Source organism: Castanea sativa, chromosome 12 (assembly GCF_040712315.1).
Source record: "Castanea sativa cultivar Marrone di Chiusa Pesio chromosome 12, ASM4071231v1".
NCBI classification, from domain to species: Eukaryota; Viridiplantae; Streptophyta; class Magnoliopsida; order Fagales; family Fagaceae; genus Castanea; species Castanea sativa.
Window position 1 is genome coordinate 16,570,399 of NC_134024.1, and position 24,570 is coordinate 16,594,968.

Genomic DNA, 24,570 nt, shown 5'->3' on the forward strand with positions numbered 1-24,570 from the left:
AACTTTATTGACCGCCTCGGCTTGCCCATTCCCTTGCGGATATGCTGGAGTGGAATATCTATTCATGATGCCTAGATCACAACAATATCTTTCGAAGGCCTTACTATCAAATTGTAGGTCGTTATCTGAAATGAGAGTATGAGAGATTTCAAACTTGGTGACAATGTTTTTCCAGACAAACTTCTTTGCATCCACATCCCTAATGTTTGACAATGGCTCAACTTCAACCCATTTAGTGAAATAATCTCTTCCAACGAGCAACCATCTCTTATTCCCTACTGCCTTTGGGAAAGGCTCTACAATGTCCAAGCCTCCTTGAGCAAAAGGCCAAGGACTAGACAGAGGATTAAGGACACCCCCTGGTTGATAGATGTTGGGAGCAAATCTCTGAAATTGGTCACACTTCTTTGCATAATCCTGTGCCTACCCTTGTGTAAGAGCTCTATGAGATAGAGACCTTCCTTTTGTGTAACTTCCACAAATCCCTTCATGTAACTCTTCCAAAAGTAACTCTGTTACTTCAGGGTGTATACACAGCAAATATGGTCCTGAAAAAGAGTGTTTGTACAACTTCTGGTCCTCGAACAGCCAGAACTGAGGTGCATTTCTGTGTATTTTATCTACTTCAGATTTCTCCTCGGGCAAGATATCATTTTTAAGGAATGACACTATAGGATCCATCCAACTGAGTCCCACCCTAATTTGATGAATCCAAATGGTGTCACTATTCGTTCCAATGGGTTTACACAGATCTTCAATAAGGATGACCTGAGGTAGGCCTTATGCCGAGGATGTCGCAAGGGTGGCGAGGGAGTCAGCGTGGGTATTCATACTCCTGGAGATATGTAACAAGGTAAAAGATTCAAATTTTGATTGTAAATACCTGACTTGGGTTAAATACCCTTGCATTCTCAGATCTCTAGCCTCTAACTTTTCTTCCACTTGGCCCACCACTAATTGTGAATCTGAGAATATTTGTACTCTTTTCCATCCGATTTCTGAACCATATCCATTCCGACCAGTAAAGTTTCATATTCTGCCTCATTGTTGGTGGCCGAGAACCCCAATCTCAAGGATTTCTCAAAAGTAATTCCTTCAGGAGACACCAAAACTAGCCTCACACCAGATCCTCTTTGATTCGCTGCCCCGTCAATATATTCTTTCCATATCAAAGGTTTCTTGCGCGAAATCATGCCAACTAATTTTTCATCAATGTCCAACCTCTTTGCATTCTCTTCTAGTGAAGGCTCAGCAAACTCCGCCACCAGATTAGCAAGGACCTGGCCCTTTATGGAGGTGCGAGGCATGTATTTGACATCAAAATCCCCCAAGATGGTACCCCATTTCCCATATAGTCAGCACTCCGAAGTATAGACTTAAGGGAAAGTTGAGTTAAAACAACAACTGCATGAGATTGGAAGTAATGGGGTAGCTTATGTGTAGCATGCACCACTGCCAGAATCACTTTTTCCAACTGTAAATAATGCACTTCGGCTTCATGTAAAGATTTTTTCACGTAATAAACTAGCCTTTGCACCCCATTATCAACCTGTATCAGAACCAAGCTAACGGCATGACTAGTCACAGCAATATATGCGAACAAAACCTCATCGACCTCTGGCCGAGACATAATGGGTGGTCGCAAAAGATACTCGTTAAGCTGTTAAAAAGCTAAAGCACATTCCTCGGTCCATTCGAATCCCTTCCACTTATTCAGCAACTGGAAGAAAGGTCTGCACCTATCTGCGGATTGATAAATAAACCGGTTAAGGGCAGCAGTCATCCCTGTCAACCTCTGAACTTCTTTAGGATTCCGAGGTGGCTGTAAGCCATTAATCGCCTTGACCTGCGCAAGGTTAACTTCAATTCCCCGATGAGTTACCATATAACCTAGAAATTTACTAGATCCCGCGCCAAAGGAGCACTTGGAAGCATTAAGGCGCAACTTGTACCTCCTTAGCGTCTGAAAAGTATCATTTAGGTCTTCCACATGTACAGAAACCATTTTACTTTTCACCACCATGTCATCCACATACACTTCAATAGTCTTTCCCATCTATGGCTCAAACATTCTGGTCATCATCCTCTGATAGGTAGCTCCCGCGTTCTTCAAACCAAAAGGCATCACCTTATAATGATAATTCCTTGTAGGAGTGACAAAGGCTGCCCTCTCCTAATCATCCAAGGCCAAAGGTATTTGGTGATAACCTTGAAAAGCATCCAAAAAACTCATTCGAGGATGCCCAACAGTAGCATCCACCAGTTGATCTATTCGAGGCATTGAGAAATAATCTTTAGGATAAGCTTTGTTCAAGTTTGTGAAGTTTACACATACTCTCCACTTTCCATTCTTCTTCTTCACTACCATTGTATGAGCCAACCTTCAGGATAAAACACCTCTTTGATAGCACCAGCCTTTTTAAGCTTGAGTACCTCTTCTTTGACGGCCTCAGAATGCTTTTTAGATGAACGTCGAGGTGGTTGCCAACTCGGCACCACATCCAGATTGACATTCAAATGGTGACAAATGAAACTCGGATCAACCCCGGGGGCCTCATAAGCATTCCGTGCAAATACATCCACATTCTTTTTCAAAAACATAACCAGCTTCGCTTTCTCCTGAGGTGGCAACTGAACTCCCACCTGAAAGAATTTCTCAGGATCGTCACCTATAAGAACCTTCTCTAATTCTTCACACGCAGGTTCTTCTACCGCTGATATCCTGGGTGTGGCCAGAGACATTGATTGCTATGGACCCCTCTCAGCTGAGGCTGAGGACTCTGGCCCAGGTTGATGCAGAATTGTAGTCGTCATGCACTGTCTAGCCACAGATTGACTCCCAATTAGCTTCTCGATCTGATCCTCAGATGGAAACTTGATTTTGACATGTAGAGTTGAGGATACGGCACCCAGAGCATGCAACCAAGGTCTTGCCACAATGGCCGTGTAGGGAGAATAGGCATCTATCACAATGAAATTCACGTTTACCACTTCTGGGCCTGATTGCACGGGCAACCCAATCTGCCACTTTGGTATGACAGCCTTCCCCTCTAAGCTTATCAATGGTGAATCATAAGACGTAAGATCTTCAAGTTTTAAGTTTAGCCCTTTAAACAAGTCAGGGTACATGATATCTGCACCACTACCCTGATCAACCATTACTCTCTTCATGTCGTAGCCCCCTATCCTCAGCGTAACCACCAAAGCATCATCATGTGGTTGGATAGTCCCAATCTTGTCATCTTTTGAGAAACCTAAAATTGGTAGGATATTCCCTTTAATCCTCTTCGGCTCATACCTAGAATCTTTAGCCAGGGTTCGTGCTACAGACATCACCCTAGAAGGATGAGAACCAGTCCTCCTAGGAGCAGCAAAAATAACATTGATCGTACCTAGAGGAGGCTTTGATGAAGTGCTGCCCTGGTTCACTGCCCCTGAATGGTTTCCCTGCCCATTAGGCCGATACAAGAATTGTTTTAACCTCCCTTCCTTAACCAACTGCTCCAAATGATTCCACAGAGTCCGACAATCCTCAATGGTATAACCTCTTTCTCGATGATACTGGCAAAGAAGGTTTTGGTTGCACCTCATGGGGTCCCCTGCCATCTTGTTGGGCCATTTGAAATATGATTCATTTTGGATTTTCTCCAACAGCTGGTGCACCGGTTCTTGAAATATAGTATTAACCACCTAAGGAGTGGGAAAACCAGTTTGCCCGTCAAAATCTCTTCTGGGCCTGTTGTTGTTGTATCTGTCCGACCTGAAATCTCTCCTCTCTTGAGGGATAACCTTCGCCTTTCCCTTACCTTGCTGTTGATCTTCCTCAACCCTTTTATATTCATCAATGCGATCCATGAGTCGACGTATACTCCTTACAGGCTTTTTGGTCAAAGATTTCCTTAAGTTGTGCTCGGCAGGTAGGCCGACCTTGAAGGTCCTTATCGCTACATCATCAAAGTCCCCATCGATCTCATTGAACATCTCCCAGTATCTGTCTGAGTATATATTCAGGGTTTCCCCTTCTCTCATGGCCATGGATAATAATGAATCCAAAGGCCGAGGAACTCTGCTGCATGTAATGAAGCGAGACCCAAATGCCCTGGTAAGGTCCGTGAAAGAATCGATAGATCATGCCCTCAAGCCTTCAAACCACCTCATCGCTACAGGTCCTAGGCTGGAGGGGAAGACTTTGCACACTAAAGTCTCATTCTTAGAATGCACAGCCATCCTTTGATTGAAATGACTCATATGCTCCACAGGATCTGTTCAGCCATTATAAATGGTGAATGCTGGTTGTGTGAAGTGCCGAGGGAGCTTCCCTTCTTCCACTCTGTGTGTGAAGGGTGACTTGGAGATTTGATGTAATGCCCTACTCATAGCATCATTTCCCAAGCCCTTGGAAAAAGAATTTTTACCCTCCCGTTCATGCATATTTTCTTCATTATAGGAGAAAGACTCATCCGGGGGAGTTCTTGACCTGGGCCTGTAACTGTCAGCCCTAGAGCCCTCAGAAGAAGGATCAGAAAAGGAAGGAATTTGCCTTCGCCTTTCGCGGCGTAACTTCTTCTTCAGGTGGTTAATTTCCTTCTGCATGACTTTAGCATTTTCCTCGTGAGGAATTCTACTTCCACCTCGTGAATGACTCCTACTAGTGTGCGTTGTATGCACACTACCCTCCTGGACCCTATCTTGCTTAAGATGCAAGGAGTGATCCTCACGCTGGGACCCCACAGACTCCACACAATGTGGACTTGAGCCTACCATAATGCTAAACCTCCTACAACACAAGATTCCCCACAGACGGCGCCAATTGTAAGATCATAACTTGCACCTAAACCCATAGTGAGAAGGGGATGGGCCCAAAAAGCTAAATACAATGAAATTTGTAGAGAGTGGGCTTGAAATCTAGGTTCTAGTGATGTTTGATAATAAAAAAATGATGGGCTCGATCACAATGATACACACAAGGAACTGTTTATATGAAAGAATCTTATCCTCGGACACAAGCTGAGGATAATTTGTATTATCTCTTTCCAAGATAGATTACAGCTATGACTGGGGACGTATACAGTGTTTTCTCTCTGTTTTCTTCGATCCCTCTTCTAAGCGTCTTCTTTTTCCTTTTATATCATCTCCTTTCTTCTCCCCATCTTCCACGTATGAATCAAATTACTATTTAGATACTTGTCCCATCCACCTACCCTGAAGTCTTTGGAGGCAGCTGTAAGGCTGAACCCTGATGCTCAGGCATCACTTTCTCATTAATGCAGCCAAAGAAGCAGTTGCAAAATATTCAATGCAGTAGCGGTGGTAACAGCTTTATCTTAGATAATTCACCGCCCTTCTTCTTATCTTCGATATCTACCAAGCTTACCCTTACCTATAGGATCTTCTAGAATATTGTCTGTGGACGTTAACCAGCCCTTCTCCCACCTTGGCTTTACATAGCCTCGGACATATTCTTCCTCGGACCACCTTCTTGGATATCCTTGATCAAATATCACTTCTTTACCTATTAATATTGCTTCTTGAGTTGACATTCTCCTATCCTCGGACTATTCAGTGTCCTCGGATTGGGCCTTTAACCCAACAAATACTCTTGGGCCAACTCAATATGTGCTCCTAGGTCCATTGACCCTACAATAATAATATAGTATATTAAATTGCATGTGCTCTATAAAGTTTGAACTTTCACTTTGTTTCAAAAACCATGCTTATACTTTAGAATGTCACAAAAGAATTCTAATTGATAAATATAAAACTTTGATGTAAAAATGAAATTTGTCAACCCCGTAAATGAGCACGAGCTTAACACAAAAAAGTAAAATATTTAAACTTGAATCAAGCTTGAACTAAGCTGTATCAAACATTGTTCAAATTGAAGCCTGTTAAAAAGTTCAAAAACTTGAACTTGACTTGATTCATTAATCACGATTTGCTTGAGATCCAATACAAGTATATTATCAAGCACATATTTAACTTGTTATCGAGCCTATTTAGTTTGTACAAATGATTCCAACTCCTAATTATTAAGAGCTTAGCAATATATGAGTTTATTTTTCAAACTTGTTACCAAGCCCAGAAGTGAGTCTATGCTTAGTTTTTTTTTTTTTTAATCAAGTTTTATTGTTCACGAGCCTGTTCGTGAATAATTTAAATTGCTTGGGCTTACTTTGTTTATTAAACAAGTCAAACGTAAAACTAAAACTTAAGCTTGACTTGTTTATAAATAAACCAACATAAATGAGTTTTTTAGCTAGACATATCCCAAGATGTTTATGAATGGCTTAGTTCATTTACCGCCCTAAGCACAACTTTTGTCACAACTCTAAAATAGTTGATTATATATGATGAAGAAAAAACAGTAGATCCATATAAAAATGATAGGACTCTACTTATAATTTACTATATTATTGTTGTGGTCCTAGAAGAACTTTAGCAATAAATCTAGAGATACCATTTTTTAAAAAGAATTTTTTTTTCAGTAAATAGTAGATATAAAATAAGTACATGTATAATTGAAAATAAGTCTGCTTATTAATTTAAAGCTATTTTTAAGCCAATGTCAAATATATAGTTTTTTTAAACAACACTTGTTCAATATATAATTATATTACGATTAACAAAAGAAAGTTATGAAAGTAAATTCGTAATGCGAATTTGCGATTCCATTGGACGAAAGTTTTCGTTTGCGTGTTTTTTTCTTTACTTATACTTAGGCTGCGTTTGGTTGGACGGTAAATTAGTTTCAGAAAATATTTTACACATTTGCGTGTGTTTGGCAGTAACTGAAAATTTGGTCAAACTGAAAATCACTTCCCATTGACTGTAAGATACCCCTTCTCAGACTGAAAATCACTTCCGTTTCCATTTTACCTTCAAATAGAATTTTCCAGTTGGAAAACAGAAAAGGAGAGAGAGAGAGAGCAACGACTCACACCAAAAGAGAGAGAGAGAGAGAGAGCTAGAGGGAGATCGCCGAATCGGTCAGATCATGCTGGTGAAGCCTAGATTGTCGTCCTCAACCCAAAGCCCAGTCGTCGAGCTTGCGCCGGGCGAGATCGAGGCGCGAGATCGCGCCATAGAACTCGCGCCGGCGAGATCGGTGACCCACCGATCTCTCTCTTCCTCCTCCCTGTCTCACCTCCCTCTCTCAGTTTGACCGAATGATTTGCCTAGAATGGTGTTGTTTTGATTTTTGTTTGTTTAAAAGTTGATGGATTGCAATTTTCTATTATAAAATTTGTTTGGAATGTGAGAAAATAGCTGAGAAAATGTGAGAAATCAGTAGAAAATTTGCATTTTCAGAATATTACCAAACACTTGAAATTATTTTCTAATATAATTTTTAAAATGCAACCAAACACTTGAAAATATTTTCCTTTCCTGAAATTATTTTCACCTGAAATTATTTTACACTAGGAAAACATTTTACACCGAAACAAACGCACCCTTAGAGCAACCGCATCAATGGTTGCAAATACAAAAAGTACTTTATTTTAAACATTTTGACCAAAAAAACACGCACATCAGTGGGTGTAAAATTGTGCATAAAGGCATAGTGCTACAGTAACCGTGCATATGTGCACAGTTACTGTAGCTCGTGCATTTAATATTTTAATATTTTTTTTGTAGTGTTAGGTTTGTGAGGGAGAGGGGTAGTGAGTGAGGAAATAATAAAAAATTATAAAAGAATGAATATTGTATTGTATAAATGTGTAGAATAGATAGACTGATATAGATGTTTTGTAAAAATGGGTGTGTAAAATTGAAAAAAGTAATTTTTTTATGCAAAATAGATGAATGACTGATGCGGTTGCTTTTACCCAAAAAAATATTTGTCTCTTTCACAGCAGTTGAAATTTGTGCCTTGACAAACTTGTGTCTTCAAGGATATAAATCTGTCTTCATGTTCAAAGACAAAATCATATATATTTTAAAGATACGATGTGGGTTCCAATTAGCTCAGCTGGTAAAGTTTCTGATGGTTGTATAAGAGATTTAGGGTTCAATCCCCGCCTACACCAAAAACTCATTGGTGTCTTGGTCTGATAATAAAGAGCTATTATCAGGAGCGTACGCCATAGGTTGAAACTCTCTATAAAAAAAAACGATATGAAAAGAGAAATTTTTTACTTTTCTAAATAATTTCAGAATGGTGTTATATAACCAAAATATTATTGGTTTACAAAAAAGCCCCCAAACACTGGGAACTTTTGTTTTACACGGATGTTTGTTTGGATGGAAGACAAAGAAAATGAGAACGAACAAGAAGAAGAATGGTAGGAATATACTGTTTTGGTGTGGGATAATTTTTTTTTTTTTTTGGGTTGAAGTGGTGTGGGATTATTGATCTTTACAAAACATCTTAATAATATACGGGAAATGTTAGCGGGACACCGTAAGATGCTCGTTAAGAATGAGTTATTGTGAAGTCTAACTAATAAAAAATTGGTATGGATTAATGAGAGGATTGAAAAGTTAGTTTCATTGGCTCCACAACATATAAAACTAGAAAAATACTTATATAAAACAATTTCTTTACTGACACCTTACGGTCCAGTTAACATTACCCATGATAGGCCAAGAATGTACTGACCCCTTGTGATGAATTAATTGATTAATTACTCAAGTTCATAAATAAAGGAATCACAGTACCTTATACCAACCTACAGTTGAACTTTTACCCCAATACCCACTTGGACTTGTTCTGTAGTGACAATCTCTCCTTGTATTGCACAGCTCCTAGTACGTGACTAACGAAAAGATGTGCAGATCCCAGTTCTCGACTTGATCATCAACTTGAGAAGGATGTTGGCTGCAAAATTTTTCTGTTCATCCAATTTTGCAATCAAATCATCTCTTTCAAATTTAACCTTTTTAAAATTAGCTTTTAATTTTGTAGGACATTTAAGAGATTTCATACAAAAATTATAAAGCTTGCAATAGACATCTTGAATATCATCATCATCATTCAACACAAGATCATGCAATTCAAAACAATCAAGAGTTTCCATGACAACAAGGGTTAATGGATCACACAGCAAAGATTAACCCTAATCAGAGTGTGCCCGATCTAATACCACTTGATAGGCCAAGAATGTATTGACCCCTTGTGATGAATTAATTGATTAATTATCAAAGTTTATTAATTAATAATTAACATGCAATGTACGTGGCAGCACAAATAAGTCACCAACTAAAATATAATGCAGCGGAAAATAAAAGTTGACACGGTGATTTGTTTACGAATAGGAAAAACCTCCGAGGCGAAAAACCCCATCAGGTGATTTTAAGGTCACCACTTCCGAGAATTCATTGTTATCATATCAAGTTGAACCCTTACCCAATACCCAATTGGACTTGTTCTGTAGTGACAATCTCTCCTTGTATTGCACGGCTCCTAGTACGTGACTAATCAAAAGATGCGCGGATTCAAGTACGCGACTTGATCACCAATTTGAGAAGGATGTTGGCTGCAAAATTCTTTTATTCATCACACGACGAAGATCATGAAGTTGTTTGGTCACAAAACCCTACGGTGTACAAACACAGCAGCTTCTTTAAAAGAAAGAAGAACTAGGGAAAATTCTGTCTCTAGTCACAATTTGCATGAACAAGACTGTGCTCAATAATCCTTATATATGTTTAGGGTTGTGAGAAAAGAAAGCCCAAACATACATTCAAGGATTTGATGAAAATCAAAACTGAAAACCTGTTTTTCATAAATCTCGATAAAATACTCTATCTGTCGAGTAGCTGTCGAGTTTCGTGCTTAGACAGCTTTTAAATCTCGATAGACACTAGCTGTCGAGATTTAAAATCCTACACTTCAATATTTGAATCTTGGACAGATTTGCATGACTTTAACACTTGAACTTGAAACCTTATTCCTTGAAGTATTAAACACATCCTAGATCTACCCAAATACAAGTAAAGTACGTTTTGTCAAATGATTAACCAATTACATAAAATGTTAGCATATGTTCCTAACATTAATCACATATGTCCTAACAACCCATAATATATATATATATAACTTTTAATTTTATGTTAAAAAATACAAAATCTCATAAGTTGTTAATTAAAGTTATATAATAAGTTGTAATTGATTTAATATTGTTTTTTATATGAGTCTATTAACAATGTTGCTTTTATTATACATCGTTTACAACATACCACTTCGTTAGTTTTTTATTTTATCTGTGTGTGTGGGGTGATTCTTTTGGTGTTTTGACCAATACATTGGTTGAACTTGAACTTTGCTTTTTTTTTTTTTTTGGATTTTTTTTAAATAACTATAAAAGCCAAACTATTTTATTAGTTAGCCAAGATTTGAAACTATTTTGGTATCTAACGACTCGAGTTTGTCAGGGTCGATTTCACTGTAGCAAATCGAGTTTAAAAAACTCAATTTCCATGAGGTGCGTAGCTGAGGTGGAGCAAAAAATCCACATGGAAATCGAGTCTTTAAGACTTGATTTCTGTTATCTTCTTCCTTCGTTATTTTTCTTTTCTTTCTCCATCTGCCATCCTTTTCTTTCTCAATCTGCTTTCTCACTCCCTTCTTCTAAGCCCCAAAAATCAAAGACAGTTCTTCCTTCTTCATCTAAATCCATTTCTCAAAATCCCAAACCCATTTCTCCCAAACCAAAAATCACGATCTCAATCGGAGCAAAAATCCAAACCCAAAAATCTGTAAAAAAGAAAAAACTAAACAGATCCACCAAAGCAAACATAGAAAAGATAAAAAATTTCCAGATCTTACAGTATTACGAAGATTGGTATCGAGCTATTGAATAACGAGCGCAAAGCTTCAAGACACCTTGTGAAGCAGAAACCCTAGTGTGGTTCTAGAGGGATCTGCTTCTCCGCGTGCTTCATTGCCCTCTTCAGGTTCAACAATAGGAACAAATCATCTGGGTGTTTCAGAACCGCACCTAAGCTTCCCATTATTTCTTGTTTTTACTTTCTTGTTTCTGCTCTCAAATTTGGGTTCGTGTTTTTGGATATCCCAAATCTAAGATTTCGGTACCTATGTTTTCAGAGGAGGGAACTCGAGTCTTAGAGACTCGATTTTCACGTGGATTTTTTTGCTCCACCTCAGCTACGCACCTCATGAAAATCAAGTCTTTAAAACTCGATTTGCTACAGTGAAATCAAGTCCTTTGGACTCGATTTCTTATATTAGAAACTAAAATAGTTTCAAACCTTGGCTAACTAATAATATAGTTTGGATTTTATAATTATTTTTAAAAAAATACTTTTTTTAAAAAAAAACTTTGCGTTTTCTTTGACTTCTTTTCTTAGAACGAAAAAGTGTTAATTGTGAGTTGACAAAGAGCTTCAATCGGGTGTTGTGTACTCTTTGGTTTCTTGTTCACATTTCGCCATGCCACCTTTTATTTTGTCCTTTTTTGTTGTTTCTTTTGGCCTTGGTAGGTTCTTCTTTTACTCTTCTTTCCCACAAATAGTTATAGTTTTGAGTTTTGACAACTTTGCTATGGCCACATATCACAATTTATTACAATTTTTTTTTTTCAATTAATGAGATGATAAGTGGGTTTCAATTAGCTCAACTTGTAAAGTTTATAATCATTGAATAAGAAAATTTTCACCTATACTAAAAATTAATTGGTATCTTAGTCTGATAATAAATAGTTATCATAAAAAATGAACGCTATAAGTTACAACCATATATCACAAAATAATAATAATAATAAAAAAATATAATTTGTGAGTAATAGACAACCTCTAAGTTTCAGCATATGACTTCATGCCATAGGCCAATAGGCCAATATTGTAGTGTTTAAATCAATAAAGAAAGAATGTCATTGTCCATTGCCCCTTCCCCCCCCCCCCCCCCAAAAAAAGGAATAAAGAAATTTTGGGAATCAATTGAGAAGCAATCACAAACTGTTAAAATGTGTGAATGACACTTTAGAATTTGACGTCTCACATTTATAATACATTAATTTTTGCAATTTATGCTTCTTCTTTTATTACATCATATTGTGTTTCTAACTTCTACTAAAATAAAGAAGAAGAAAAAAGAAGAAGAGAAATGACTCTTAGAAACACCAACACACACAACTGCACGCACACATTTTGCATTGAAATCTAGTGCAAAATGTGTGTGTACAATTGTGTATAATAAACACTAACACACCAAAAAAAAAAAAAAAAAACTCTTTGCTTAAGCTTAGCATAAAGTGTTTCCTACATAATAAATGTTGTTGGATTTTTTTATATTTCCCATGAAAATATATTAAAATTTTCCTATTATAATTTATTAACTATTGTTCTAAAGGCATCCGTTAACATAACTAAATGTAATATAATAGTATCTAACTACGAGAAGGCTGGCAAGTTATGCAAGAAATTTATAAGGAGATGGATTGAACAAGTTCCCAAGTTTTTATAATACAAATTGGCTTATGATGATAATCAGCCCGTATGGGCTTGTCCATGGAAAAGTAAGGTTCATAAAAGATAGAAAATGTTGTTGTGGAAAGTGGCCATGTAAGTTCTCCATGGAATTTTCAACGGATGCCAGTTAGGTTAAAATGTATGCTGTCTATGTGAAAGGGAGCTAGAAACAAGCACTTTTGGTTATGTGTGTGCATGCGGGCGCGTATGAAGTGCCTAGGTTAGTATGGTTTGGTTCACAGTGGTATGTGAAATTGGATAAGTTAAAGACTAGTTTTGCAATTGTTTATAACTCCAGTTGAAACGCTAAAAGATGATCCATACCGGGAGCTATCCTTACAAATATGAGCTTGTATTGTAGCTGTTTTGTGGACCATAGGAACAAGGCCTGTTTTGAAAACCACCCAGTAGTTCCAACTGGTGTGGTTAGGGCAATTAAAACCTTGAATGTCTTGTTGTTAGGCCCACAAGACAAGAGAAGTTAAAGGAAGCTATAAAAAACTTATTGAGGGTTCTGGGGTGGATATATACTAGTGAATGCAAATGCATCCTAGAAAAATGGGAAGGTGTAGTTGTCAAAACGTGAATCGTATTTTAATTTTTTTGTATCGTATTTTATATCGTATCATATATTGTAAGATACATAAATATTTACTAAAAATTATTTTAAAAAATTTATAGATATACACATATAAATGGAATATTCATCATATATTCGGAATTTATTCAATTAATGAGTAATTTAATATCACTTATGTAATAATATTTAACAAGCTAAATAAATCAAATTGACATTTGTTTATAATATACATATCTGAATTGATTAAACTAAAAAATGATAATATATGACAAATAATCCAAAATAATAATTTAATTTCATCATCTTGTCTAATCAACCCCATCTAAGTTTGTGTTGTTATTATGTTCATCATTTTGCAAATTTATTTTTCATTGAAATTTTCTTTATCATCATCAACATTTAATATCTCTTATTGTTCTTTCATTTTAATAATTTTTTAAAATATTTTTTCAAGGCATTCTAACTTCTTAGACTTATAACAACAATAACAAAAATAAAAATAATTATATTGTCAATTAATATCTTATTCATAATATAGAATAGAATTTTGCAAATATGAAAGTGAAATGTAAGTGTGTAGTCCAAATTTTGTACGAGAAAGAGGGGGGAAAAAACTTATGGATTGGACATGTTATATTTTAATGGGTTAAATTAAGTAACATAATAATTTTGTGTTAAAACAAGTCTAATAAATTTTTGGATTCAAATAAAAACAAAAATTTTAAAGCACATGTTTATGTATCATATGATATGTACAATTTTATGATATGGTATAATTCATACGAAGTGCACCACTATATTGTACAATACGCCCTTACGATATATTCATTAAAAAAAAAACTCCCTTATGATATGAAACTCTTTGTGTATGATATTAACAACTATAGGGAAGGCAATTGCGCCAGCCTTAGGCCAACTGTTCTAGGCCTAGGTTTCCTATTAGAAAAAAATAAATAAAAAAGTCATTTAAAAGTAAGAATAAGATATATTAAATATATAAAAAATGTAATATAAAACACAAGTTAAATACATTATTTAAATGATATTTAAATACAAAATGCTCATTTAAACACTAGTTAAATAGGATTTAAATCCGTACAATTACCCTCTTTTCCTCTCATAACAAACTTTTATCACACTCATTTTTTATTTCTAAATTTTTAACTGCTCAAATCATTGAATGCTTATTAAAAATCCTTTTATGATTCTCAGTTGGGATATCATGCAAATAAGTCAAGACGTTAGAGAGCTACACGTGGTAAGTAATGGTGACTGGATAATGTTTTCCTGGTCGGGAACAAAAATAGGAGGTCTTTTAACAACTATGTCACTATTGTATAATTATTTTTTGTACTGGGTTACTTTTGTTACGGTTTCTATAAATAGGAATGGCAATTTTGCTCCGCTCTGCATAACTCGTCTCTTCCCGCTTCATCTCGTGTGGGTTTTTCCCACCCCGCAAAGGTGGTGGGGTAGGGATGGGGCAAGATTTTAGCGTTACACCACGGGGTAGGTTGGGGATGGGTTTAGACTTTTTAGACTCACCCCACCCCACCCTGCCCTGCTTTACTAAGAGTTATAATTGTAAATTTTTCATACCCTAAAACCCTACTATTGAAACAAACATATCAATATTAGCTAATTTTATTCTACCCAATGTTGTTCTTTGCCTTTTTTTTTTTTTTTTGTCATGTTTTATACTATGAGATATTTATTTTTATTTTTTATGATTGTCTTGTTAAACGCTTGGATATATTATTCAATTTTTTCTAAAAATTAATTTGATTTGATGGAATAAATTTAGTTGTAATTTCAAGTATATTTTTATAAATGAAATAGGTTTTATTAAAAAAAAATTGTACTAGTTGTATGGAAAATTAACAAAAAGTAGAGTTTTACAAGATGGGGCGAGGCTTTGCGGGGCCCCAAGGGGCGGGGATGGGGTGAGAAAGTTTTCTGCGTCATGTTGGGGGGGGCAAGAACGAAGATCCCTTCCTTTGGACCCACCCTGCCCCATTCTCATCCCTAATAAAATGGGCTTTCCCTTTCTCTGCACTAGTTTCCTTTAACCTGAATGAATGCCTTTCAGATCGTTGTACCAACATTAATGCACTGAAATGTTGTTAGAATTGGATTTATTTATTTATTTTATATACAAGATAGAATTTCTACTCTAACCTAATCTAAGTGTATATGTGTATGAAGCTCCCTTTCGAAGACTTGAACCCCGACCTTTACCCCCACACCCCACAAGTACTTATACTTGTGGAATGACCACCGCACCAAGGGTGCGCGGTGGTAGAATTGGAAAATTCTTAAGTACTCCTAGAGTATGAAAAAATGATACTTCCTCCTCTCAATTTTATGGTGGACTCCACACTGAATTTAATGAGTGGACCCTACCATAAATGTGAGAGGAGGGAGTATCATTCTCTGTACTATGAGAGTACCTAAAAATTACTCAATAGAATTACGCAATTAAGTGTGTTTGGAGCCTTTAATCATTAAAAAAAATGGCTTCTAATATACAACACATTTTTACTTGGAAATACTGCCCTATGCTTATGGCTCCTCCTACGGATGAAGCGAAAATGGCAGTTTTTAGTATTCTTTTAAATAGTGATCTAAGTCTATAGATGAAATATTTATAACGTCTTCAAATGTATATTTATTATATATTTATTTGATATTATTTTCTTATTAATATGCTTAATTTTTATAATTAAGTAATAATTTGCATTAGTCGCTATTATTTATTTTTACATTATTTTTATTGAATAAAATGTTATTCATTGTGCATAATTTTATATTTTCAAAAAATTATGTTACAAGAGTGTGTGGAATGAGTAAAGGAGAAAGGAGGTTAAACTTGAATTAAAGAGGAACTAAATAGCCATTAATATCATGCATAAATGTTTAAGGAGGTGTAGCTAAATCGCTTGGGCTTGGGGAGTATACCATGATAGGAATGTTCAAATTAAGGATAGAAATAAAAAAGACACAATTTGAAAAGGAAAAAAAAGAGAGATTTGAGCATTAATCAGTATTTTGGGTGATAGTCTATTCAGTTCTTAGAACTCAATTACGGGTTATGATATCAAATACGATACTCTTTTCATACGATACAATACAATACATGTGAATAATGCCCATTAGTCTATTGAGATCCATCATATAGTTTAACTGATTTATTATATTGCTATTACTAACATAACTCTAAGAGCATGTTTGGTAGATTGTAATAGGTGTTGTAATGTAATAGTTATTCATATGGTTTAGTTATTCTTTAGTTTGGTTATATTTTTATTACAAGGAATAATCATTTCTTATGAATAGCTATTCATTAAAATGATGAATAATTAATTATTCCTCTTTAAAAGGTTCTATTAGCTATTCCTTAGTAAGTGTAATAATTTCAAAATTTAATATATTTCCAAATAAACAAACTTTCCATATACATCTAACAATTATAAAAATAAAAAATTATAAAAAATAACACATATTTCTCTTAAATTTAAAAATAACAATTTTTAAGGAGATATAATTGTATGAGTAAGAAATTTCCTAAAATAAATGTTAAGTTTCATTCTAATGTTATAACTCACAACCAAACTAATAAATGGGTTTAGTTATTACATTACAACACATTTTATTCATAGTAATAAATATTACAATTCCTATCGTTTATATTTCAAACGATATTCCAATCCTTTTCAAGCTTGCATTTGAGCAGTAAAATTTGACTCTCAGGAAGAACCACAGTAACCATGAGTCCATTTCCACAACCACCTTCCCCTTTGCCATTTATAGGCCCTGGAAGCACCAAAACTGCCCCTTCATCACCAACCCCATTTATTACATAATTTGCAAAAATGGGTCTATGTCCATTTATTTCCAATCCATAAACCTTAGCCTCTTCCAAATTTAGCAGTGTCAAGTTTGCACCACATACTATACAATCAACTTCTCCATTTTCATTCTCCACCATTTCTTCAATCAAACTATTCTCACCCACTCTCTTCTCAGCTATTAGCTTTACCACCTGCCACAAATCATCTTTGACCCCAGATAAATCTGCTTCAACTATGCTTATCACCATGCCATTACTTGGAAATTCATTTTCCCAATTGGGTTTTTTGTTTGAACAAATTGTGACAGTACTTGGACCTATCTCTTCCCTAATGTCACATAAATATTTCCATATTACAGCAGAGAGAACATCGAAATGTGACACTTTGGCTGCTTGGTACTCTCTTGCACAAATTTTTGTTACCATATGGTGAAGTTGTTTTTCATGGACTTGGAAATAGCATGTTTCCAATCTACAATTACTAGTAGTTTTCCAGAAATCTCCTTGTGGGTCAACTCTTTTAATAGAGGTTGCTTTCTTGCGAGTTGAAGGTGGGAATTTGGACTTACCTGGATTTGCCACGTGGAGACGTTTTGGTGGCTTGTTACCAGAGATCATCTGGCCCCACATATTGATGAAATTAGAGGCTGAGAATGCATCTCCAAGAACATGGGCCCAGCTGAGTCCCATACACATTCCTCCACATTTGAACCAAGTGAACTGATTGCAAATTTGCAAGCCATGACCACACGAAAATAGCAGTTAATAATTAAGATTTTACCAAACGAGAGAGGGATTTAATTCATTTAATAATAATAATAATAATAAAAGAATTGAAAGGGAAAGAGGACTTATCTTTCCACGTGAAACAAATTAAATGTAGGCAAGCTCCTACAAATTCTTATCATCCAATATATAAGTCTAGATTTTAAATATATTTTACAATCTTTGGGGCCATAAGTTTTTAACAAAAAGTGATATGATAGTGTCTGTGATAAACTCATAAAAAAAAAATCAATAATATTTTGTCAATTCACAGTTATGAAATTTATTATGACAAAATTTGTGCAAGTAGTTTTCCTAAGTTAATGTTATGGATTTATACTTTTAATTAAAAGTATTTGAATGCAGTATCATTTACAAACAAAAATTTATTGATGAAAAAGTAAATTAGAAATCATTATGTTCAAATTAGTTGCATATGCATTTGGTAAAACTAAATTCTCAATGTTCAAATGCAATATGTAATATTTAATATGATTTCTAAATCTCATAAGTCATAATCTTTATTATTAGATAGAACTGCAAAATCACCATAAAATTTGAATCAATGCAGTTATGTGGGGAAGATGGACATTTGTCGTTAATTTACAAACTATGCAGTAAAATGCCTGTATTTTGAAACTATTTAGCAAAATGGCCATATTATTTAAACTCAACTTTAACAAAATCGAGTTCTATGTAAAATTTGATATTCTCAAAATCAAGTTCTATGTAAAACTTGATATCCTCAAAATCAAGTTCTAGATATATTTTTAAGTGGAATTCAACATTAGCAATGTTAAGTTTCACTTAAATTTTCAAAAAAGATTTAAGTGGCAAAATATGCATAGAACTCGACATTGTTAATGTCGAGATCCACTTGTAACTCGATTTTATTACAATTGAGTTTAAAAAATAAGGACATTTTGCTAAATAGTTTCAAAATAAGGGCATTTTACTGCATAGTTGGCAAATTATGGACAAATGCTCATTTTTTCCCCAATTATCTTTGATAAGACTGTATACTTCACTAGGTGAGTGAGTGGTGAAGGTACGTTGAATAGAATTTAGAGTTCTATATTATCATAGAATAGTACTAACCTACATTACTTTTTGTATATCACCAAAATTAACATTTCATTAACTAATTAAAAATTTTCTTAAAAAAACTAATTAAAAATGAACTCTCAAAATCTATATCATGATCACATTACATTACAGAAAATTTACATTCTACATTTTTATTTGAAAAATATTAATAACCACAATAAATACAAATTGAATGATTTAAAGGGTCACAATGGAAAAAATAATAATTTAAAAGTAAGTGATAGAATTTGAAAATAGATTGATAATTCATTCTAATCACTTGCTCTTGTATGAACTGTTAGTTTTTTTTTTTTTTTTTTTTTTTTTTAAGGTTATGAAAAATGGACCCATGTCATTACTGCATGACTTTAAAAATGGACCCATGTATATCAAAAGTTATTGTTTGTTATGAAGAGGGGACACATGTCATTATTGCATGTTTTGAAAATAGACATATGTAATCATTATATGTGTTATCAATTCAGCTTTTACAGTATACATAGACTCATTAAAGAATGAATACAATTTGTTATTAACCTGCAAATTGCAAGTAAAAATTTATTAAAATATGATTTTTTTTTATCTCCTATTTTTCTCTAAATATGAAATTTGATTATAATGGTAATTATTAATAGGCATCTAAATTGATGTTTTTGTTCTTAAACTATTAAAAATGTTACAATAATCAATTTTCAATTTACAAATTTGGTTTTTTTATTCCTAAATTGTTGTAAAAAGCTCTTTTTTCATTCCTAAATTCATGGAAAAATCTCTTAAAAGATTTTAGGGATGAAAAACAAATTTTATAAATTTTATGGATGAAAAGTGAAATCATTTCATTCAAGGTTTAGAGACTAATATTTTAGCCATAAGTATAAAAAAAAAAAAAAAAAAAAAATTAAGGCCTGCACAATTGATAGACGTGAGCAGTGATTGCAATTGTACATACCAATGTACAGTTAATTAGTATTAAAATGTTAAATTATTACTAATTTTATTACAAAAATTTATAATTAATATGATAATTACTATCACATCAATAAAATAATTTATAATCTAGCATTTTTATAAATCCTCATAGTAAATTTTATACTATAACAACTCTACAAATCCTAATGGTAAAAAATTTATAGTATCAAAGTATAAGCTCATGCAAACCGTTACACACATGAGTGACATGACACAACAGTACTAAAAAAATATAAATAAAAAATAAATCATATTATTGTTGTGTGAACTGCAAAGCATACGATCATGGAGTTCTTTAAATACTTTCCGTAAAATAAATAAATAAATAAAATCATAGAATACTTTACATTGTTTACAACTACCTAACCCTCTTGAGGTTGATTATGTAACCTTATAAATTTTTTTAGTATTTTTCAAAAAGATATCTAGAGTGTAAATTTTTCTTCCTTTAACACTTGAAGTAAGAAAAATGAAATAAAAGAATGTGTGTAAAGTGTAATAATTAAGGTGCATTAAATGTATTATTAAATAATATTTTTATACATTAAAAAAAAAGAGTTCTACGGTGTACATATGACCAAAAAAAAAAAAAGACTTAACTTGAATCATTAATAAGTGTATTTTTTATTTTTTATTTTTAAAATGTATTATAACTCACAATTTAACATTTATTAATCTTGTATTCTATGCCAACACTTGTTAACAAAAGCCAAGTAAAAACAAAAACAAAACATTATGTTGTATGAATCATCCAATCGGAAGTATTGTACAGTTACAGCCACTTAAGTAAACTCTCCCAAGTCCCAACGTTAATTAAGAGGTGACCGCCAACACAAAACATGAAAAGGACCCTGTTGTAGCTGTCAAGGTTTTCTTTTTATGAATGGTTTTATTGGTTTATTAGATGAGTAAGAGCATCCCCATCCTGGGTTGCAAATGCCACATGTAAGGATAGGATTAAGGCATTAAAAGTGGCCAATATCCAGTCTTGTAAAATTGTAATAAAATTTGGCGTTGTGTTACAGTTCCATGGTAAATATACTATTGTATAAATTATAATATATTTTATTCATAAATGATGGTGATTTTAAGATATATTATTTTATTATGTAAAAATATTATTTTAATGTGTTATATTGTAAAATAAAAATTAGGATGTTGGGAATATTATAAAATGAGGATTGAGATCAGGTGCACCTTATGCAATTACTTTTAATGGCTGAGATTGATAGTTTGTAAAAAACAACTTTTAATCTCAACCATTAATTAAAAAAAGTTTAAAAAAAACCTTATGAGAAGTAAAAAGTAAAAGTTGAAAAAGTAAAAAGTAAGAAAAAAAATTGAATTGGGTATCGCACTGGATCCTAATCCGTAAAATAGTAAATATAATTGATAAAATAGTTTTTTGAGATGGTAAAATAGGATAAGATGCATTTTCTAGATGCGAATGCTCTAATGCTAAGATCATCATTTTTTATGAGTAAATTATTCGTTATTTTTACTTTACTACTTATAACTTGCTATAAGTAATTTGTGGTAAAAATTATAGTCCTAACATTTTCCTTATTTGATGGGTTTTATTAATGAAAGTTTTTAGGATAATATAATAAAGTAATAAACCATTTTATAAAAATTTTGATACAACTTCTATGTAAAATATAATATAAAAAATATTAAAATGATTTATTAACAAATGAATTCAATTCATCCCCCAACATTTTACATTTTACAGGTATACACGGTACGATTAATGAATACGCATTGAATATTATGGGTGAGTTTCAATTCCTAATTTCCAAAATAGTGGCCGGTAAAGGCTGAAATAAATGAATCTATTGAATGCTTTCACATCGGTCATCAATATTCTATATGCTAACCTATGGTAACTCTACATACAAAAAAAAAAAAAATATATATATATATATATATATATATATTTATATATATATAAAGAGGTGCTATTTTCATAATATTTTTATAATATTTTCACAACAAATTATAGGTGGTTAGTTGTTATTGGTTCAAATTTGAACCTAACACTAAGATTACTTTTTTGCCCTAAGAATAACAAGACATTAACAACTTGTCATTTAAGATTTGTTGTAAAAATACTGTGAAAATGTTGTGAACTTATTATTAATATATATGTATATATATGAAGAATGCTAGAGATACAAACTATTTTACAAATTTTTTTACAAATTGTTGATGTGATGAGTAATTATTAGTAAATGAAAAAGTGATATTAATGATGAATTTAGATAAAAACCAATAAGAGGTTGACCATATCAATATTTTGTAAAAATATTTTAAAATAGCTTGTGGTTGTAGCATTACTCTCTCTCTCTCTCTCTCTCTCTCTCTCTCTCTCTCTCTCTCTCTCTCTCTCTCTCTCTCTCTCTCTCTCTCTCTCTCTCTCTCTCTCTCTATATATATATATATATATATATATATATATATATATATATATATATATATATATATGCTAACCTACGAATGGCATATCAATTCCACTATAGCCTAAGGGCTTGTTTATTAAGGAGAGAAGAAGAGTAAAGGGGAGTAGAGTAGAGTTGGTTGAAAATAGGTTAATTTTGGGCCAAATATGTTCTACTCTACTTTACTCTCCCTCAGTCCAAAAAGACCATAAGGCTTTACATAATTCTATTGAATATATATATATATATATATATATATATATATATATATATATATATATATATATATATTTGTCAAATCTGTTTGAAAAGAATTTCTTTCAATTCTTTACTTAGCTACTTATAAAATTGTTTGTGTGATTTTATTAATAGTGTGGGGGTAAAAACTCTTGAACAAACATTTGGGTTTTGAGTCTGGTTGGCTGGTACCAGTTTGTTTTTTATCAGGGGCCTTCAGGCCCACAAGTCAATCTGCATTGTAAAGGTCCGAGGAGCTGTCCGAGGAGGAATGTCTCCTCAAACAGGCCCGGCGATGACCTTGGGACTTGTTAAACGGGTTAAAGGCAGAATTTTAGAAAAAAAACTGATGGGTAAGAGGGTAATCCAAGCACCCTCTAGAAGCGAGGATGTAAGAGAAATATCTAAGGAAAAGACTGATACCACCACATTAAAGACCCTACATCTACTTCCCTGGTCGAATTAATGAGGAAATGACCTCTGAACAGTAGGATTCAGCCTCCCTGCTATTATTTGAAGACTTCAAGGTGGCGGCGGATGTGACAAATATCTAGGAAGAAGATTTGTATGACACGTGGATGAACTAGTGAAGGAGAAGTATATAATGAAACGAGAGTGGAAAGAGAAAGGGATCGACACTTTCTACTGAGAAAAAATAGAAATTAAGAGTTGTAAACTTTGACATAGAAAGAGAATATATATATACAAATAGTCCTCGACTTATGTTCGAGGAGTTCTCTTTGTTGTATTCGTTCACCATTTGCATAGATTGTGGCACTTTAACTTGCTAATCAAACTTTCAACATCCCGAACCTAGATTTCAAATCCATACTCTACAAATCTTATTGCATAAGGCTCATTGGGTCTGAGCCCAACACATGTTTTTGGGTCTGGGTACAATTGTGCACCTACAAATAGTCACATGGTAGTTGAATTTTTTTTTTTTTTCTTTAAACTAGTTTGGCGGTTAACTTTTATTTTTTCATCCTAAATGATCAGTTTTACTAGTTTCAATTTACAAGTTTGTTTCCATACTTATTTTGTTCAAATATAATTATACCTAAACAAATATGATATTCAAAAAAGTTATATCAAAGAAAATAACAAAATAAACTCATGGAAGTAAGCTTATCCAGCATGTTTGGAAGAGCTTATTTTTCATGGTTTGTTGGATTCAAAAATTAAATTGAACTTAGTATACGTTTCGATAGGAATTATTTTGTTTTTTGCGTTTTCCTCTTCTTTTTAATTGATGTATGCGTTTCAGCTTTTAGGAGACAATATACATTGTTCACGCACTGTTTATAGAACCCACAATCACTTTATTAAAAAAAAATATTAAAAATAAGTTCTACGACACTATTTATACATTTAAAAATTATTTTACTACAGTATTTTTAATTTTCAATTTTTAGCAAAATAAGCTCTATCGGATCTTTAATTTTAAAGAGTAAAACTTTGAAAATTTGCTCATAAGTTCATGCAATAAACTGAAAAGGTTGTAAACAAGTTCAAGCAACGAGAGTAAAGCAAATGACCAAAAGAGTTAGAGGTGTTACCTGTATAAAGACGAGAGGTGAGAAACTAAGATCAGGACCAAGAGCCTGATGATAAGCAAGACCATCAAGCAATGAGTGATCCTCCATGGCTAAAGCTTCATCAATGGTTTTGTCACTCTTTGCCTCAACAATTCTCACACCACTGTCGTTGCACTTGATGAAAGGCTTGCCTGTTTCTGATCTCCTAACCCTCCCTGATGCCATGAAATAAAGGTCAAGCAATGGGAACATGGGTTTCTTCAAGTCCTGTATTGAGAGCCCTTGGACTGCCTCACTTGTGAAGAAGTAAACCCCATGAATGTAATGGAGCTTCATGACCAAGTCCATTTTTGTGAGCTCATGAACATTGTTCTCATCACTCGCTGTGGCTGGCACCACAGTTGATAGCTTAATGTTAGAAACCATTCCCATGTCCCTGTGTTTTTTAGATGTCTTTTGGAGTTAGGACTGCCCTTTATAATGAGTTTTTCGTTTTTTGGAAAATAATAATGGGCTGTGAATACAGAAAGAAAAGAAGCAGTTGGTGGGTACATTAATTGCCTATGTACCTTTTGGTTATCGTTTTCAGTATCTTAAATTCTTAATAATAGAGACTTCAAAATAATCTTTATACAGTTACACTGCTATATTATATACCCTTATTTTTTGTCCTCTTTT

The 24,570-nt window shown here is 33.6% G+C and overlaps 2 protein-coding genes across 2 annotated transcripts; both read right to left on the reverse strand.

Annotated features, from left to right (window-relative positions):
• Positions 1-2,748: 2,748 nt before the first annotated feature.
• Positions 2,749-3,606, reverse strand: LOC142620262 (uncharacterized). Its single transcript, XM_075793661.1, has 2 exons — positions 2,989-3,606; positions 2,749-2,874 (listed from the first exon to the last, which is right to left on the reverse strand). The coding sequence occupies exons 1-2, from the start codon at positions 3,604-3,606 to the stop codon at positions 2,749-2,751; spliced, it is 744 nt and encodes a 247-aa protein (XP_075649776.1).
• Positions 3,607-16,555: 12,949 nt separating this feature from the next.
• Positions 16,556-24,349, reverse strand: LOC142621347 (protein ECERIFERUM 2-like). The gene is made up of 2 exons (XM_075794668.1): positions 23,914-24,349; positions 16,556-17,579 (listed from the first exon to the last, which is right to left on the reverse strand). Exons 1-2 carry the CDS (start codon positions 24,322-24,324, stop codon positions 16,701-16,703), a joined length of 1,290 nt encoding a protein of 429 aa, XP_075650783.1. The 5' UTR covers positions 24,325-24,349; the 3' UTR covers positions 16,556-16,700.
• Positions 24,350-24,570: the final 221 nt, after the last annotated feature.